Source organism: Falco rusticolus, chromosome 3 (assembly GCF_015220075.1).
Source record: "Falco rusticolus isolate bFalRus1 chromosome 3, bFalRus1.pri, whole genome shotgun sequence".
NCBI lineage: Eukaryota > Metazoa > Chordata > Aves > Falconiformes > Falconidae > Falco > Falco rusticolus.
Window position 1 is genome coordinate 109909224 of NC_051189.1, and position 20264 is coordinate 109929487.

Below are 20264 nucleotides of genomic sequence, written 5' to 3' on the forward strand. Positions count from 1 at the left end.
GGTTTTTTTGTTTCAGGTCAGCTGAAATGTTTCTACTACCTTAGATTAAAATATTTTGATTCTTTATTTAAAAAAAACAAACAACAAAACAAACACAAAACCAAGCAGTCCAGTCAAACAGACATTCTTTAAGATTATCTTGAAACACTGTCATCTCCCTGCATTTGGGGGATTTGACTGTTAAACTGAAAAACTCAAGACCTGCACAGTTCTAACCAAAATAGATTTGGTAGCAGAAATACCTCTTCCCATCTGTGACTGACAGGCTGAAACATCATTCCCCACGTATTCAGTGTCTCCATCTGGTAAGAGCAGAGCTCTGCTGCACACATCCTTCTGGTTTAGTGATGGTGGGAAATGTTTTTGACTTTGCTCCTCATCTTGAATTCCTAAGCAAGAAGGAGTTGTGAAAGGTTTCAGCTTATGCTCCATGTCTGTCAGGGCACAGTTGCCTCATAGGATCACAATCCAAGAGGGAAAGAGATCATCCTGAGCTCCTGAAAGATCCCTTGTTACATTTTAAAATACCTAAAGAATGAAGTCATGTATCCTGAGAAATACTTGGCAGATAAACCCCACAGAATATCATGCATATATAGCTATCTACCTCCTGAAAAAAACTCCATAGGGCTGGAGACTTCGAAACTTACTTCTGTCTTGATGGTGGCCTCATGGGACAGTTGTGTCCTGCCTTCATCAGCACTAAGGGACATTATGTAGTCTTCAGAGAGCCTAGCTGGCTCTGAGCTTAACATAGTTCAGTTCTCCTGGAGCAAGCTGCTTCTCTTATTTCAGCTGGGCATGTTCACTCTGGAACCTAGTGATGGAAAGTGCCAGCAGAGGAACATTTTGTAGCCAGTGCTAACAGGCATGAAAGGCCACCAGTACTTCTGTGGTGGTACTGTGCCTACTCCTCTGGGAAAGCATCTTGTTATAGTATCAGAAATGGATAAAAAAAATTGCTGCTGATCCAGTCAGCAAAACAGGCACTTCTGTTGCCTGGCTTGTCACTCTGGAGTGGAAGTTTTGCTGGCAGGACAACTGAGGCTCTGTCATTGATGGATGCCTTTGAGCACCATCATATAAGAAACAGCAGTGCATGAAGAGGTAGTATATTTGCTCACGTGTGTGTACACCATGCCTGCTCTGAAGCAAATGCCTGCTGGGCAGGATGCAATACCAAGCAGGTGAGCACAGGTTCTGGTTTGGCTGTTGAGCTCCTCTCCGCTTTGGTTCTCGAGGAGAATCCCTGTCCCAGGACCTGTAGCAGAAGCTGTTGTATCAGTCTGTACGCCTCTTGTCCTTACTGGTGGTCAAGGATAAAAGCAAAAAGACAGCAAGCAGTTACAGAGACAGCAGGTAGCAGATCTGTAATGGTGTCTCTCCTTTTGGCTGCCTTGTCCTTGCTTGTGCTCGTGCAGCCCCCTCGCTTGTCGACCTCATCTTGCTCTGAGCCACCTCCTCCCCCTCTCCGCCCCAAGCTTATTTCCCGGCCGCTGGGGGTTTTAATATTCAAGCCGTACCTTCCACATGAGCTGTGCTGAAGAGTTGACGTGTCGGAGTTTATTGATATCACATCGGGCTGCGTAGGGCTGTCAGCTGCACATTCAGCCCTTAGCGACCCCCTAAGGTGCGGGCTCTGGCAGCTCTAAAGGAATCTGCACAAAAACGCCTTTTTGTTTTGTCCAAGGTGAGACAATGCGAACAGGGCCCTGCACCAGATGACAGGGCTGATAAAGGACCAAGCGGCGCAGGGATATCTTTCTTTCTTTTCACTCCTTCATTCAATCCTTCTTTCTGTCACTTGCATTCTCTCCTCCCTATACTTTTCTTTCTTCTCTTTCTTCTCCCGGCTCGGCTAGCAGCAAACAGCAGAGACAAGCAGAGGGGTTCAATTGCAGGCGAATGTCACAGTCCAGCTTCTCAACACATTTTCAGCGGCAGCCAGAGTTGCTGTTGGCCAGCTTGACAAGGGGCACGCTCTGCTTGTGGGTCCTTTCTCCTGGAGCTCTTTACAGTCACGTACTTTGGTGTTTTCTCCGTGGGCTGAAATTAATGTAAAGCTGTGACTGTTTGTGTGTGTTGGGAGAAAAGTAGGCAGGGGAGGGGCATAAATACAGGGAGAAAGATGGAGGAGCCAGCAGAAGTGCAGCAGAGAGAGCAGGAAAGCAAGTGGAAGTAGCAGTGAAGCGAGAGAGGATGTGTGCATATATATACACATATGTTTGTGTATATATTGTGTGTGTATCTATGTAAATAAAAAAGCATAAGGACACAGGAAAGTGAAGGAAGCTGAAGAGGGGAAAAAGAATTGGATGTTCTCCAAGGACAACTGCGTTAACGACTTCTGCTGCGTCCCTCTGTTTTCACAGACCCGGTGGAGGACAAAGTGAAGGAAGTGAAGTGGTTGCTCGTGCCCACTCTCGCACACCTCTTGGCTTCAGGCAGTCGGTCTGACATTCAGATAAATGAAGCAGGGCTTGCAAACAGCAGGAGGAATGTGTTTCTCATGTGTGGTTAAGTGGTCTCTGGTGCCTCATTCTCACGGGCTGGTTTTTCAGGATTGGGAAAGGTTTATGAGGTTAAATTTGTTTATCTTTCCTGAAAGAGTCTTATATTGAAAGGTCTTTAACTTGATGTATCCAGCCAGGGAGGCCCAGGGCTGGAACAGCAGAGGAACTACAGGACAAGATTAAGGGCCATTGGCAGAGCTATATAGGGGTTTAGGATGAAAATAAAAGAGGGTGTTGCAAATTGGGATGGAGGAGCAAGGACAGAGCTGTGCAGGGACACCAGGGTAAGAATAGCCAGGCAGCTATCGGCTGAGATTGAGATGTGCTGGCAGAGCGTGTGGGGCCCAGAGCTGGAACAGAAGGGGTGGCAGTACTTCAAGTACACGAGCTATGCTGGGACAAAGCCAGGGGGAGCAGAGGTTGTCACAGATGAGAAACTGTGAAACCTGGATTTGTGCACCTCACTAGGATGCTAGACATCTGAGATGGCATGTCTGTGCATACGTGATGTGCTGATGAACGCATCGTACCAAGTGGAATCCAGCCCAGATCTGGGGAAAGGTAACTTTTGCTTAGGTATCACCAGCATCTGAGACATAGCTATGGTGCTTCTGCTCAGTCAGCTTTGGGAAAATTATGAAGTAAAAAGTACTAGGATAGATGAAGTATGGGGGATTGGGTCTGGGATAGAAGCACACAGGTTTCCCAAGGTGAGAACTGAGGTATAAGGGCAAAACTGCCCAGAGGTGCCTGTTGTACAGGGTCAGTTCAGAGTCTCTCTCCTGTGGATCTGAGTGTTGTTTTCCTAAAGGTGTTTGAATAGTACAGTGTCTTTTCTATTACGGTTCTTGTATCTCCTGGCAACCTTGGAGGGTGGTCGTAACGCTTGTGGGGAGCAGTTAGACACTGTATTGTGCTCAGAATGAGGAGGCAAACTGGTGTAATAGGCTCCTAGAGGTTCGCCCCCTTACTACAGTGGCTGCGATGTTATGTACACTTGCTGTTGGGGGAAAACGGGCAGGGCTGGAGCACAAAGAGTAGGATTACAGCAAGCTGGGCATCACTGGGCTTTCCTTGCATTTCCTTGGCCCCCAGCTGGAACTGCAGCCTGGTCAAGGCATGGCATGAACTTAGCGAGTGAGAGTCAGGGGCTCAAGCTGAGCACCGGCAGGAGAGGCTGCTGGCTGAGTTGGGGCCATGCCATATTGCTGCCCCAGGCAAGCGCTGAGTACCTCTGCCAGGAAAAGTGCTGCAACAAAACACAGAGTACCAAGCTAAACATTTAATTTTACCCTTTGGTCAGTCACCTATTGTTTTTTTGACCACAGGTACCATATACCCACTAGTCCTTCTTGCAATACAATGCTTCATATGGTGCAGGCCAGGTAATCTGTTGACCTGCTGCTTTAACTTGGAAATCAAGGCAGTTATCAAAGGATCAGATCTCCCATCCTTAGTACTAGCAGGCTTCCAGCATCCTGGGTACCTCTTCTGGGTTCTGGTCTGCAGCTCAGACCCTGGAGTGGGTCCATCAGCTTCCCTGTATCTATGAGAAATTGCTTCAAGGGAACTGGAGAGATGATGCTGAAAAAGGAAGAAAGCAAAAAAGGGAAAACTCCAGAGAAAGTGAACAGACTTTTCTTCTCCCTGCCTCTTTATTCCCCCTGTATCTCAGCTGGTCTCCCTTTGCTTCCCAGTTTTGGGAGCACTATTGATGCCTCTCTACATCTAACTACATCATTTCAATTCAAGTAGAGGAGCCAGCAAGCCCCTGCGGTCCCTCTCGTACAGCCCTCCGCTGGATCCTGCGCCTGCCACAAGCACGCGGCTATGAATATTGAAGTGAAAAAGGGGCCTTTTATGGACTTCACAGATGTGCTGGGGAGTTGGGGCAGGCCTCATTACCTCGGGGTTCTTTAAAAGGCCAAACAAAAGCCAGAAGAAAGAGTGTTAGGGGTGGAGGGGGCAGGGAGGCGAGAACTAGAAAAAAGTTGAAAGAAAAGAAAAGACGACTGGAGTTGATGGATATTCCATCTGTTTATGTTCAGGCCAGTGCTGGGAATTAACAAAGGCTGTTGGAGACATACTCTCTTTTGCCCTCCCTCCCTCCCTATCTTCCTTCAAATGTTCTGGATGATTTGGTTTTGTTCACTACTCGCAAGGAACAGAATATGTTGTGTTTTTTGTGACCATGTGTCTTTGCGTGGGGGCACTGCAGCTGGTACCTATGCTGCCAGACCCTGATTTGCGTTAGGATTTGCTGGGGTCCTGATGTCTCTTACTACTTTCACATGCAGAGTAGATGGAGCCTCCGGGGCCAGATCCCTCCACCAAGATAAATAAGTACAGCTTCTTGGCTTTTACCAGAACAGCACTGGTGTACGTCAGCAAAGGAGTTTGCTTGGTCTGTATGCATGGCTTGGATTATTGAAAGAGCATCTGGTTAGGGATGCAGTTCCTTCTTCTTTGTGGGCTTGGAAAAGCCTTCATCGAGTTTAGCTTCCAGCTTGAAGGCAAAGGTACATTCCAAGCTGAACAGAGTTACTTGGAATGGCTGCCATTGATACAGAGAGGAATGCAGAGAGAGCTGTTGGGTATATCTTCACTCAGTGCAAAGCCTCGTATTGGCAAGAGGCTTTTGGTGATGGATGACTGTTCCAAGGAAAACAGGGTCTCTAGCTTTTTCTTTCTAAAATGTGCTCCACTTGTTATACCTGTGAACCTGGCTAGAACTGAGCCCAGAAAGCTAAGGCGCTTGTTCAAGGAGATGCAGGGATTTTTATAGTGGAAAATTGAGGTGAATTTTGGACCTCTGTGCATCCCAAACTAGCATTTTAACTAAAGAGAAATTAATAATTTTTTTTGTTTAGAGGCATATATGTATTTCATGGCCAAGTGCCAGGTGAGATACCCCTGTATAAGAGCTTTCTTAAAATCCCCAAACCAATCCATGAGTTAAGAGGCAAATTCTGACAGAGCTTGGGGGGAAATAAGTTTTGGGTGAGTGCTCATGGAAGTAGGACAGGCAGAACCAGGTAAAACTTAACACATTACATCACCTTTGACTTTTGAAGCCCAGCATGTGGATGTGGGGCTCCTCCTGGGTGAATCTTTGGAATTCAGACATGGAGAAATCACTGGATCCTTTGTTCCAAGCCAGGACAGGTTGTGTGGTTCTCACTGTGGTCATCCTGCTGGCTGTGTGTCCCATCACCCACATGCAGAGGGGTGCGCATACTTGGATACCTTTTGTGTACGCTCCCTTTTCATCCATTAAACCTCCAGCTTTCCCTTCTGCCTCCTTCCTACAGCTTCTCCTTCCACATATGATCTTGCTCATTCAGTAGAGAATTTGATGTGATGAGGGAATTATCCAGCTGTGAAACACCTCTCTTTTTGACTCCCTCCCTCCTTTCCTGTATTCACCCCAGACAGACAAGACACACACTGTCTCTGCCTCCCTGTTCAAAAGCATCAGCTCCACTGTGAGTATTATTTCCAGGTTGTAAAGCCCATAATGGACATTAGCTGAGTCTGTGGTTTGGTTACAGCTGGCCAGTTCAGTGCCTGAATTAAAAAACAAACCAACAAAAAAACCCACCCAACCCCCCAAAAAAGGAAAATACCCAAACCTTTATCTTCTAAGGCCCCCACACTAATGCTTTGCTGAACGCTGCAGTCCCCAGCTGAGCTGTAAATGACTTTTTCATTTTCCTAGGCCTGCTACCCAGTCTGTTTGGTATTCAAGGGCACCCTACCAACAGGCACTATCATTCTGCTTGGGCCGAATTACTTGATTAAAACGCATATCAACTATTATGTGATTCGTTTTCTGCTGCTGCTCCACACCACAGCCCTCTAAACTATGTTAAACTGTAATACAGCTGCGCAGGCTTGAGCAAATGCTGGAGAATGGGGAGTTTACAGGTTGGAAAGGGGAGGGAGGGGGAAACCCAAGCTTTATTGTATGTGCTGTGTCGATTACTGGATTTTTGTGTCTGGGAATGTGCTTGGACAAGGGAAAGGGGGGCAAGGGATGAATTTGCAACACCTGTCTCCCTTTGCAGTCCCACCTGCTGTTGAATAGGTTTGGAGGTGAGCAGGGGTTATTCTGTGCACACATGTGCACCTCTCTCTCATTGTGAACTCAGGACTTCATCGTTTTCCAACAAGAGAGAGAGAAAAGGGTGTTCTGGTTTTCATATTGGGAAGAAAAATCAAGGCAATCCAATTCTGTGCCTGTGACACTGCCACTGTGTCACCCTTCTCTCAGGCTTTTCATAGTCTTGTTTGCATTTTGATGGGTTTTGTTTGCTTTCTGCCAGAGGGAAAGGCAGATGCTAAGAAGTCAGGGAGAGCTTCAGCTCTTGCTTCTAAAGCCGTTGACTGCAAGTCCAGCACAAAAGACATATTCTGTGAATAAATGCCTGCGTCTCGGTGGTCCTTGTTCATACCACATCTTTTTGGGACAGTGGGAAGTGTGAGGTGTGCGGTCCCACCCTTCCTGCTCCACAGGGGTACTACAGCCAAAGTCCATGGCAGGGTTCTCAGCTATAATATATCATTATTTCAGGCCCTCATGACTAGGTAACCTCAACTGCGAGATATTTTCGCCTGTGAGAGGAGTACCTCCTCACTGTCTCATGGCAATGTGACTCTATTTATTAAGGGAACGTCAGGCAGCAAAAGCATCATGTGGCAGGTGAAGCCTGTTCTTTTCAAGGCCACGGAGAGACTCTTTAATTGTCTTCCGGCATAAAATAACCTGAAGTAATGTTATGTACCTGAAGTTCAGGTACACGCAGGACTGGAAAAATGTGCTTGTATATGTTTATGCAGGGGTGGCTGTTGGGGCCACCAAGCATGACAGCTTTGGTGTTGGAGAGCATTGTGAAGAAGGGGGTGGTGTGAGGCTGTAACGTGGGGGTGGTCAGATATTGCTGGTACCTTCAAAGTAAGATACATTTTCTTACTTCTGTCATGCCATTAAATCCAAGTTCCCCTGCGGCTGCATTAGCTTCTCAGTCAGTCACCTCCAGATCTGGTTTTCTGGAGCATCGCCGTTGCTCCAGCAGCATATGGGTGAGTTTGCTAAAGCCAGTTGGAGCACAAAAGGTGCAGTTACAGCTAAGCCATTCACAAAACCATTCCCTTCCCCCCTTCTTCAACTCTCCCCTCCAATACACATTTAATTTTTAGGATGGTGCAGCTGGAAGCAAGAGAGAAAGAGAGAGAGGAAATGTGATGAGAAATACTGAAGGAGAGAATGTGCAGCTCCCCTTTACCCTCTAACAAAATCCGATCCCCACTTTAATGAATGCGTTTTCATGTCTGGTCCTGTCTGCCAATCCTTCCAGACGGCACCAAGGTGCTTCAAGACAAGGCAGCAGGTCCTTGTAGAGCATCAAGGGCTCAGTTTGAGCCTGGAGGGTCTTGTTGTGGCCGATTCCGCCTAATCCTGTTGATTAATTTAACTCCAGGGCTAAGAGGCACCCAGAAGCAGTGAATGGAGGTGGAGAGGAGAAAGGCAGAGGGGGTGGAAGGGAAACAGAAGAGTGAAGGGAATGGGGAGAGGGAGGACACATCCAGTCCATAATTATGGAGGGTTTTTCTTGTTCCTTTGCTTGAGCTCTAGTCTACTTCTGTTTCTTTCAAAGCCCTCCAAAGAGCTCTGCCCAGCTCCTGCTAATTGTACCCCAACCTGAATCAGCAGCATTATTCAGGAATGTAGTTTGTGGGCCATAATTTACATGTTTCCTCATGCTAGAATGGGTCCCAGGACAAGCCTGGGCTTATATTTGTCACCTTTCCAATGCCAGCCTGCACACACACCTGCACACGTGCTCTGGCTGCACTCATTTCCACAGGGAGAAAGAACCGTTTTGGTTTATTCAGTTTTTCCCAGCTCATCCTCCCTGAAGATGTGGGATGACATTACTCCGTGCAAACCTTCAGCAAGTCCCTTCACACGGCTGTCTCTCCCCTCTTGCATGAGCCATGTTGTGTCTCTGTTCAAGAAGTTGCCTGTACATTTGAATAGCTCCCCCTGAGCAGAGGGAAGAGTTTACGAATTTTCACACAGGCAACCTTGCTTTTGTTCCCATAGTGAAGCCTACGTCTCCTTATTTCTTAGAGTATTGCAAAGCAAAGAGATTTGAGCAGTTGGAGTTTTTTCTTTCTGAGCTACAGAGCAGTTACACTAAATAATAAAGCTAGAATTGCTCTTAAAAAAAATAAATATATATGTAATGAGATCAGTGTGTGTGTCCTGTAATACACATGCTTTTCTGTCAGTTTTTTCCTTTTTTCTGACTTGTCCTGCCATGAGATTTCCCCCCTGTTCACCTCTCCATTCTGTTCTTTTCTGTCAGTCTTTAGCCAGTATGCTACCCTAGGGGACCTGCATATTGGACAGCTAGCTGTTTCCCATCCTTCATCACAACTAACGATTGGTAAGCCACACAAGAAGCTGCTGCTAGATATTTCTCCACCTTCATATTTACAGGGTGTTCATTGCCATACGTGCTGAGTAAGTGTAAAATGCTACCGGCACATGCTAATGATTACTTCTGTGGCAATAGCCCTGTTGTGCTGGAGGCTGCAAACGGGGATTCACCCCCTGCTCATGCTGCTGGCACTGCTGCCCATCCTTCTTTCATAAGGCATGTGCCACAGAAAATGAAGTGTTCACGTTTTGGATGAATCCCCCTGGATTTGCCTAGCGAGGGAGTCCCCTTGAGTTACTTCTGCAGCTTCATAAAACTTCTAATTGCACAGAGACTTTGTGGAAGTTATGGCAATGGTTTGTCCAGCAGATTTCAGCTGTTAGGAATGAAAAAGACCTGTTAGATCCTGGAGTTGCATCTTAGGCAGGTAAGGGAGACTGCCCCCTGATAATAGATGTGTTAGATAATAGGCTCGTACTGCAGCCTGTCTCAGCTGAAAGACTTTCTATATTGTTTAATGAATCTGTGTCTGACAGCAGCAGCTGCATCGTACTAAGACCAGCTGGTTCCAGACATACCCTGGGAATTTTCTTGCTCTCTCGGTTTCATCTTTGTAGTTGGGTTGTTGGAGCCTCGGACTTGGCACGAGGAGCTGTGGCTTCTTTTCCCAGCTTTGCTCCTGACTCACAGGCAACCGTAGGTGGGTGACTTCCGCCATCCCTGCCATGGTTGTAAAAAGGAGATAATGCCAGTCAGGAGCTGTTTGGAGACTTGCAGATAGGAATGTTTATATTGCAAGTTTTGCCTCTCTACCTTTTTAACCCTGTAGCCAGCATGATGGCCAGTGCAGTTGCTGGTGCTGCTGTGAGTAGGACAGATTGTTGCTCATGACAATCAGTTGTTGTCTCCCAAAACTTTGTGGCCAAATCAGGGATCCTTAATTAGGAGCATAAATATATTGAAGAAAGTTTGGCTGTTTTCCCTTCCAGACTTTTGCAGAAAAAAAATGAGCAAAGTGAAGTGTGGGTGATGAAACATGTTACACATCCTTTTCTAGACTCCTCTTTTTCTTTTTTCCCTTCCCTTGGGGAGATACTGGATGCTGTGTAAGCAGCTGGACCAACCAAGCAGGTGAGCGGTAGGTAGATGGTTATGGCACTGCTATCAAGTGGGCAGGAGAAGTGAGATCTTAGTTGTTTTGACATTACTGTCACCATAGTACTTGCCAACCAGTTTGGGGCTTTGTTACACCAGTGTGAAACATACCATCAATGACAATTCCTGTGCTAAAGAGCTCACAAGCTGAAAGTTGTTAGTAAGCATGCATAGTAACTGTATGGAAATATGTATTAACTGTAAAGAAATATACTCACCTACTCACCTCCAGAATTAAACGACATTTAACTTAGTGTATTTTTCCTTCCCCTTTCTCACACTGGCCCTCTCACATCCTGGACCCAAACACACCTCTGTCCTTACTATTTTTCATACCAAATATTTCCAGAAAAGATACTAACTAATTAAACCAATAATAGTGACTTAAGTGATTAACTTAAAAAAAAATGTACTGTGTGCTGCAGGTTTCCAGATGTGCTTTTGCATGGCATGGTACTCCCAAGGTCCAGATGTGCTTCTACCTGCCCTGAATCATCTGGGAGCCAGATGTGGAGGGCTGTTATTTTCAAGTGCAGATGTTCCTTTTACACCACTGAAGACTCTAGACCTTCCCTGAAAATGGACATAACCAAAAAGCTAATTTAGTAATAGATTTCTACTACGTACAGTGAAACTGTCTTTAAAATGTGGGACAGATGCTGTTCCTCTGAAGTCAACAGTGAATTTCTCAGTGATGTCAGTGAGAAACAAAAGGTTCTTGGCCTAAAAAGTTGAGCATGTGTAAAGACCCTATGTATTGCTAAGCCAGAGCTAGAATAAGGGAACACCTCTCAAGGTGATGTGTTTGCCCCCAAAACAAGCCATCCACTCCTCTGCAGCAGAGTTTCTCTGACTCTGGTGCAACTGTAGTTAGCTGAGTTCTGACACCGCATCCTCCCTATGAAGCCCCAAGACATAAAAGCATTTTTGTATTGTAGCAAGCTGAATGCGATGGCGTTTTGTGATGATCTCAGTATAAACAAGTGAGCTCAGATGGGATATTTGCCTCGTACTCCTCAGACTGCAGCCACTCTCGAGCAGCTGTTGGGGAAGTCACAGCTGCTGTTCCCAGCTCTGAAAAGAAAAAGGCAGATTTTTGGATGATGATAGTATAGAAGCTGAACAAAAAGAGAGGACTGAAAAACATTATTAGTAACTTTAGGGGACTTCATCATCGAGATGAGCATATGTAAGTCCTGCTTTAATTCTAAATTAGCAAAGGTTTACCACCCCAAAGAAGAAATACTTCACTGTGAGCACAGTGTTCAGGGAGATTCTGGCTCTCAGTCTGCCTGTGCAGTCACTCTGAAAGACAGCGGTCAAGCTTGGTAGGGGAAAAAAAATAAGTGTGCATTTAATGAGTCTCCTATTTTCATGAGAGAGAAGGAAAATGTGACAGAGGCCAGATCTGTCACCTAGGTGAAAGGTTTCATATATCATACTCTTCCTTCTCTGCTGCCATGAACCAGTGGCACATTTTTCACTGTCCCAAAGGCAGACATAAAGTTTTGGCCTGGCTGAGATCCTCCATACATCAACATCTGACTGCAGGGAACCTATAACCTGCATATCGCACATCTTTGAAACCCAAGCCTTGCTCCCTGAGAGGCCTCTGGCAAACACCAGAGTCGCAGCTAACACCGTTCTTGCTGCGTCCCCTCTCAAATCTGCTGAGTCTGACTGTAAGCTTGGTGAATATCAATGAAGTGCCTTCTCCTTTATCTCCAGACAAAAAAAGAAACCCAAAAGAGCAAAACTGGACTTACTTATTCCAGCTGTCCTCATTTGGGTTTGATAAGGGCCTCAGAAGGCAATAGATGTGGTGCTGGGCTTAAGGCAGGGTGAAGGGAAAGGCAGAGGTCCAGGGCAAGTGAAGGTGGAAGAAGCGACTGATCAATTAGACATTGGTAAAGGATTGTCATAGTGTCTTAGTGCTGTAGGAGCCTGGCCCTGTGCAAAACTGCTGCTGAAGTTTGGGAAGTTAGGAGGAACTTAACTGTATCCTCTGGGCAGCCCAACCTACAGGTGAAGAGGGGCTGGAAAGGTTTTTCCAAGCTGTACGAATTCCTAATATTTCTTTTTTTCCTTCTAAGTTGGTTTTAAAAAGTTGAAATCTTAAACACTTGACAAAACACAAGAGGATTAGGCTGCACAAGCCAACACATTGTGTATTGACATTTTAATGTGCTCATTTCAGCTTCCACATTTTTTAGTGTAAACTCTGAAACAGTAATTTAAAATAAAAAATAGAAATCTCTTGAAATAACTGAAGGCAACAAGTGAAGTTCTGTCTCAGTAATAGAGGACTTTGAGCCATTCCTTTCCGGCAAACCATTCTGATTTTCATAGGTTGTCTTTTTTACAATGTGGGGAAAAAATAATAACAGGAAACTACAGAAACATCATAAAACTGGTAGATGTATCATACACAGAGTGTTTGTTTTCACGGACACCATCATGGTAGAACTGAGATTACTTTGCTGGGCTGCTTAACTCTTCCAACAGCCTTTCTCTGTATGGCTTTTAACCATACAAGCCTCATCTCCCATTTCTTTCCCACCCCAGGTAACAGGCTGGACGAAGGCTCTGATGTTGAATCTGAACCAGACTTGCCTTTGAAGCGCAAGCAACGCCGCAGTCGAACCACTTTCACCGCTGAGCAGCTGGAGGAGCTGGAGAAAGCCTTTGAGAGAACCCACTACCCAGATATCTACACACGAGAGGAGCTAGCTCAGAGAACCAAGCTTACCGAGGCCCGAGTGCAGGTAAGGACTAGAGCCAGTGCATGGCAAGTCAGCCTGGTGGCACAGCTTCTTGTTTACCTTGGGGAAGGAGATGGTAGTGCTGGGGCTGAGGGTGTTGAAAAGCAGTAGTGTGGACACACTTCTTTTCTCTAGAGCTGCATCCACAAGGATCGGAGACTGAAATGCAGTTCTGCAGGTTCCCATGGATTTGCAGATATGCCATCTGGATTTGGCCTGTTGCAGAGGTACCACCTGGAGGGTTTCCATCCAGGTTGGGACCAGGAGCCAAATGTTCCCTAACTTGGCAAGGCATTTAGCTCTGTTTTCTGTTGGAGGAAATTCCTCCATTTGCCTAGGAGGAAGCAGTGTGTGTGTATGTTTGTATTTGGTGTTTTAGGAGAAATCACACCATTGACCAACCTTGCCCAAGGGAGCAGATCATATTTTGCAAAGTTTGCAAGTTCTGTGTGTGAATTTTCATAAAACTTTTTTTTCCTCGATCTCCAGAGAGCACAAAAAGGGCGGGGGGAGGGAAGAAGAGGGGAGGAGCAGGAAGGGAGGGTTTGGAGCCAGGGGACTCTGACATCTACACGATTAATAGCCCTTGTGGGAACTCCACACAGAGACCCTTATGTCTTCCAGATAAAGGCTGGGTCAGCAGTGTGTGCAAACACGCAGAGGGATAAGGAGTGTGAACAGATCGGGGGGTATAATAGAGTCCCTTGGGGAAAGGGAAGGAAAGGGGGAGGGATTGGGGATTGTGCTGCGTTAAAGAAGTGAAATGGAGACCCCAGCAGTCCGTCCTCCGTGTGGCCAGCGCGATTAAGTTTCAGGCTAAGCACGGGATCTCTGTGCACGCAGCCGAGAGTTGAATTGCAGGCACTGAGAGAGGAGGGAAAGAGCACTCCAGGCTTATGACAGGGAAACAGTCAATTAACCAGCTCCTCTGAAACAAAACAGGCTTTTTTTTGTTCTGTGGTTCTCAGGATAATGAGCTTGATGTGCTTGCTCAGAAGCCAAAACCGCCAAAAGTTTTGCTGTTTTCCCCCAGCTGTCTGGGAATGGATATTCCCCCACACACCTGGGACGTTCGTTAAGGACTTTTCCTTTTAGCCTTCTTTCCCAAAGAAGTATTAAGCCGGTCACAGCACTGCAGCAGATGCCCCCTCACCTCCCTCCAGCTTTCTCTTCAGAGGTACTGGATTTTCCTGAATCCATCATCCCTCACAATTTGGCTACGGAGACTGCAGAAAGGAAATCTAGCAAACTTTAAACTGATTCTAGTTTTGACCTTAGCCTAAAGACCATGCCAGAGCATTCAGTAGTAATATTGTATTAATTTGCTAGCTGTGTAGGTTCATAGGTAGATGGAGCCTGGCAAAGTGGCTAATTAAGGTGACTAAGTTACAAAAAGTTGGAACGAGTGAGTTCCTGCATTTTTGTTTTGCATATTCTGTTTCTAATTGCTCTTATTTGTGTAGATGGACATAAGATGTTAAGGGAGGAATAAAAATTCTGTGGGAAACAGACTGAAAAAGAAAAAAAGGAGTTTTAAGGGAGAACAGAGTTTAGGCAACACCTTTTCATGGGGTGAGAGAAAACCTGCGTTGCATGAGCTGTGATGAGGGCATGGTGGGGAGGAAGGGAAAAGCCCTGTAGTGCCAAGGAGTGCAAAAACCAGAGGCAGGTTCTCCCTTTTCCAAAGCATTCTGACCTCACTGTGACAAGGCTGGGAGAAGGGATGGAGGTAAAAGCAGAGAAAGGGAAAGCTAAATAAATAAATAAAGAGAACTTTTCCCTCGTCTCAAGCTGTGATCTCTGAATCCCCCTACTTGCTCCCAGGCAGCTTGCATGGAGGTTCCTGCCAGGGCTCTAGTAGCAGCTGTTCTCCGAGGCACATTCCTGATGGCTTTCTCATTCCGACATCCTGGCAGAGTCAGCTTCTTCCCACCACTTTTAAGCCTGCCGCCCCTTGTAAAATTTTCTGGATATCAGAGCAGATCTTTTACTGGCTCTCAGGATCTACAAACATTAGTCAATCAAGTTCTTGTGGAAAAAAAGAAAAGCACCACACACACACACATCCACACATGCACCCATCCAGCAGGGAATCTTCTACCACCTTTTAGTCTTACTCCTGTTTCAACAGAGTTGTTAAGGCCAGGAGACGTGCTTTGGATTGAAGGTGGCTGTAATAACAATAAGGACAGCTGAGATTAGGGATTCTGGGTGTTAAGGTCCATGCCAACAACTACCTGTTTATCTTGTCCCCAAAAGCTTATCATGTTAACATGTAAAATGGGAGGCAGACATATGAAAAGTACTTTGTGACCCATAGTCACAAAAGAGATTTGAGAGCCACCTTCACTGCTCCTTGATGTCTGGTCATTGCTTCATCTGTCTTCTGGATCTCGGTGCCCCTTGTCTGCTGTGCAGCTGTAGCTGAATAATCCCCAGATCGCACCCAAGTCTCTGAATCACGGCTTGGGTGTTGCTATCAGGCTTTCTTACTGTATCACATACACAACATTCCTGCTCTAGAATCCCATTTTGACAATCACTGTACAAGCACTGAACAAAAATAAATGGGCCTGTCTGTCTCTTTGCTTCCTCTCCTCACCTCTCCTTGCTTTACCACGTCAAAGGTGAACTTACCTAAGTCCCATTCATTCTGATACCTGAGTATTCACATACCATAATTTCTTCCACGTGAAAAGCTGATAGCTCTGTTAAACTTTATTGTCAGGCCTCAGAGTCTGGCTGGTCATGCAGCTGTCCAGCTAAGTGGAAGTTTGACATGTTGACAGCTAATAAAATTCACAAGCTGAACAACAGGAGGGGGTGGTGGTGGGGAGCAGTTCCAGGCTCTGGTTTCTCATCTGCTAGGAAGATCACGGGAGGGTGAGCAATATTTTAGCAAGGTTACTGTGGTGTTTGTGTGGTTGAGAAGCAGGATTCCAGCTTTCAGACTTCAACACGCCCCAAAGTATGAGCCATTAAAAGGTTAATCCCAAATTGAGCATAGCCAGGGACAAGACAGCCATGGATTTCCGGAAGGATCAGGATTACAGTGCCAAATCCATGCCCAGTGAGGCCACCAGTGGAAATTCCCACTGACTTGTTTTTGTGCAAGGCAATGTCTTGACTCATATGTCCACACTAATCGTCCAGTGCTGAACAAATTCTTGCCCATCTGCAAGTTCCCATTTCCAGCCTTCCAGAAAACAAGCTGTTGAATGCCAAGTGTTCATGGATTTAAAAATTAAGTCTAACAGCTAAGCAGTTCACTTAGCTAATTTAATGGAAGCTTTGATTTTAATCCTGAATATATTTTTGGTTTATACACCAGTTTTTGCAATTATCTAGCTGATGATGTCAAAGTTTTTATATGGAAAAAACCCACTAAATGGGATTCCGTGATAATTTTGAAACTTTTCACCCTGGCATTTCTAGAGAAGGGACAGTTTTCAGAGCAACCCTTTTCCCATGAACAGTTTAGCTTTGTCAGTACAGTGTTTTTCAATAAGAAAACAGTTTTGCCAGAAATTCTTGTCTAGGTGTAGAAGGGACTTCTCAAAGCAATGTTAATATCAAGAGACACCAGGTACATCAGTCATGGGTCTAGGGAGTTGAAACTAATCCTTTTGCTGGACAATCCCATTAGTGGATCTGTTTGCACAAATGTATTGCATATTTAAGGCTAGTTAGCAACAAACCTCGGTTCTTATTTCCATTTTTGTCTTGAACAATACCAGCAGAAATATAAGGTAAAACAAAGCAGTGCATATGCCCAAATTGTCCTCAGGTCAGCACTGCAATCTCAAGTCACTTAGAAATTTGTGCACTGGAAATATTTTTCACGAATAGACTGTGGTGTGTAGGTTCCAACGCAAGCAGCCCATCTCTGGTTTTTCTGGTGCTATAATGAGGCAGATGTGGCAGGCTCCTAAGCATTATCTTAACAAACATTCCCAGAAATCTACCAAGATTGTTCCCAAAAAATAGATGGCAGCTTTTGCTTCTCATCATCACCTGCGGATGATTCAGATGGTCATACCACAGGCAGCTGGGTACAAGCACGCATACTGCTAGCAAGTACATTAATCCTGGTTCCTATGGTCTGGGCAGTGGGTGCTTTCTGGAAATAAATAAGCGTGAAGGGGTGGGTGCGTTGTGATGCTGATGTCTGTTATTAATCCCCAGGAAATTCTGTGCACTGAGAAACCGTTATTTCAATAACAAAATTAAACTAGACAGCAGGAGTCGCAACCCAGTGCTTTATTGATCATTTTTATGATGGATACCATTGTGATTTCTGCCTGGGAGAAAATGGATGTTTCATTTAATAAAAAGGCTCAGAGCAATTCTGTCTCTGAAATCTTGGTGCATTTCTAGGCTACTCACATAATCTGTATTTTATGACAGTTTCAAACTGTAGTAAACAAACAGCCATATTCTAGATCGTGCTGCAGTGGCTTGGACATGCCAAGTGGAGCACCAGAAAAGAAATTCCATTCAATTTTGCTTGAAAATTTTCACAAAGCAGTTCTGTTCTCAGTGCAAAGAAGCTGAAAACCACCGTTTACCCAGCAGTACTCTGCAATCTAGCTTCTAGAAAATACATGGATTTTTCAGGAACTTCTCAAACATCTCTGTGGTGTGCTAGTGGAGACTGCAGTGCCCCTTCACCAGCTGTCTGCCCTGTTCCTTGGGATGGTGCTTTTTGAAGATGAAGGTGTTATGCGAAGGGACGATACGGTGGCAAGCAGGTCTTCCCTTGGCTCTACGCATTAACCAGAGTCATGCAAAACTGCTGGAGCCTAATGCTGTTTGCCTGGTGTTTTGCTTCCCAAACTCTTTCAGATGTGTCCAAACTGGCTCTTCTGAGGCAACCCCCCTGCCTTTAAGGTCAGCTGAGAATGTTTTCTTTCTTCCTGAGGGTCTGACTAGTTTACATTTCTCGTGAAGAGGGCTGTGATGAGGTTATGACACAACAGCTGCCCTGTGTTTTTGGCAGCAGCTGGGTCACCGAGAGGCAGAGCAGAGGAGCCGGCAGTTGGGGCTCTCGTTGGCAGAGGTTGGCTTGGCACGCTCGTTTTCCAAGGCACAGGGCCAGCCCGTGCTCTCGCACACCGCAGTGTCCAGATAGAGGGCCCACAGTGAGAACAGCCCCTGGCACTGCGGCAGCCGGTCCGTGAGAACTGTGGTGGTGCTGCCGGTGCGTGTGCCCAGGCACGTCGAGGGACTGGTGGTGTGATGCCAAGCAGCATCCAGCTCCTGGGAGAGGTCGGGACGAGGGTAGCGCGCTGTTCCAGCCAGCTTTAAAGAAGTGGCTCCCCAGGGTAAAGCCAGCGAGGGCTGAATGCAGCTGAGATGATGAGGAGGGTCCAGGCACTTCCCCCTCATGTCTCATGGAGATCTTGCTGCAGAAGGATGTGGCTGATGAGAGAGAGAGGTTGGCTGCAGGCTTGTAACGTTGCTTTCTGTTTGCTTAGCAAATCAGTGCTTGAGGTCTCACGAATCGAATCGCTGCTGTTCTTTCACATCTCTCCAGCCTGAATTAGAAAGAGAAATGCAATTGGATTAAGGAAAAGAGTAACCCATTGCATACTTGCCTCAGCTAACATGCTCCAAGTAAGTCCTCAGTCCACCTACTAGTCACATAAAAAATGAACAGAACTGAACCGTAAAGTAAATTACCAGGTATCCAAACTGCAGTGGCAAGTCTTTTTCCACCTGAACTTTGGAAAAGCCGGAGATGATCTCTTAAAATTGCAAGCACGTCCTATGTCCGTATCTAAGGGTTTGCTCAGAAAAACATCAGCACTTTTGGTATTTGTAGTAGAATTACAGTAACCAGCCCCCTTGGAAATAAAAATGTCCCAGTGACAGAGGACATAGTCCCAGCTATGTAAGCCTGAGGGCATCTTGCTGGAGAGAGTCAGCGCTATTTCGTTATAAGTATATTATACTTTACTGAAGATGAAAATGATAAGCCTAATCCTGTAGTCCTTCTGGCAAAGCATTGGTTGAAATCAACAGGAATGAATATAAACTTCAGGACTTGCAGCATAATTTGGCAAGACTAGCTTGTTTTGTACGTGTGGGGCAGGGAATCTGTATGAAACAAATGGGGGAATTTTGACAGAAAGTGCTCGTTTGAACTGGCTGGCTTCTGCAGGTGGAGGAATCCATTCAGTTCAGTAAAACATGCTTTTTTAGATAAAATTGTGGATTTTTGCATTGAGATGCAAAACCTGGATCTGACTTTTTTCGATTGTTTGTCCTATTCTGCTTTTGTTGGTCCGCTTTGGACCAAGGAGCAGAGCTGCCAGCCTCATGGTCACAAGCTGAAAAAGGGATCCCCTACACAATGTGGTAATGATTTGATTTCCTTACAAAGGACAGAGGGCCCAGAGGCCAAAGCAATGAACGAGATCCCAGTTCCCTGGATGAAGCAGTTGTGTCTAACACTGCACACTTAGCTGGTCTAAATGGAAGTCAGTGAAGTTGCACTGATTTATAGCAGCGGAGTGTCTGTTCCATTGTGTTAAAAACAAATAGGGCCTCCCAGAGGTTTAGCGAGAATAATCTTTATCAGAAAATTTCCAGTCCAGTGAGGGCATGGACCAAAATATTTCTCATACACTTGGCTCGTATGCCTTGTGCTGAACCTCTCATTCTAGTAGAGCTACCACTCAGTGTGTGCCCAGTAAAGTGAGCAAGTGTGCCGTTGCTTTGAGCAGCCAGCATGCGTGGCTCTCCTCTGTTCTCAATCTCCCTAGCTAAGGAGGCTTGCTGTTTACTGGGACACCGGTTAAATAGATTCTGTTTGGTCAACAATGGAAAATGTTTATAATAATCAGGAGGAGGGTTTGCCAGGGTGTTTTAATCTTTGAGCCACTTCCCTGTAGTGCTTAAGCCGTTTTTAAAAGCTCATAGCTTTTTCTCTTGCAAAGAAAATCTTGATAGCAGGAATTGATGTGCTGCTGATTTGCTGCTAAAGCCCAGCCTATCTCTAGCCAAACAACAGCAGCGGGAAATCTACTCTCCAACATCTCATTCACCTCTGTGAGGTGTGAACATCAAAGCCTGTTTCAAAATGTTTAAATGCAACTCTTAACACCATAAAGACTTGGCCATCTAAGAAGCAAGTGTTCAAGTGGAGAGAAAGCACTTCATAAAATACACTACCTTGCAGCTGCTTTCTGACAGCAGTGAACTCATCCTAATGTCTTTCAGTTTCCACAAGTCCCATTCATCCTCAGACATAGGGTTTATAAAGAGATAAACAGGTAAGTAAAACAGGTGTTTTATTTCAAATTTTATTTTAATAGAATTTCCTCTGACAGCTGGAATAATCACCGAGAAGCACAGTTTGCAAAATGTAGAGGTGGAAAACGTAA

General features: G+C 45.5%; 1 protein-coding gene across 4 annotated transcripts in view; it reads left to right on the top strand.

Moving 5' to 3' along the window:
- Positions 1-20264, top strand: part of PAX7 (paired box 7) — a 100410-nt gene that overhangs the window by 37037 nt on the left and 43109 nt on the right. For all 4 annotated transcript variants that reach the window (XM_037380729.1, XM_037380728.1, XM_037380731.1 and 1 more), the window contains exon 5: positions 12680-12879. In XM_037380729.1, the coding sequence (XP_037236626.1) occupies positions 12680-12879 (200 nt within the window). The remainder of the gene's footprint in view (positions 1-12679; positions 12880-20264) is intronic.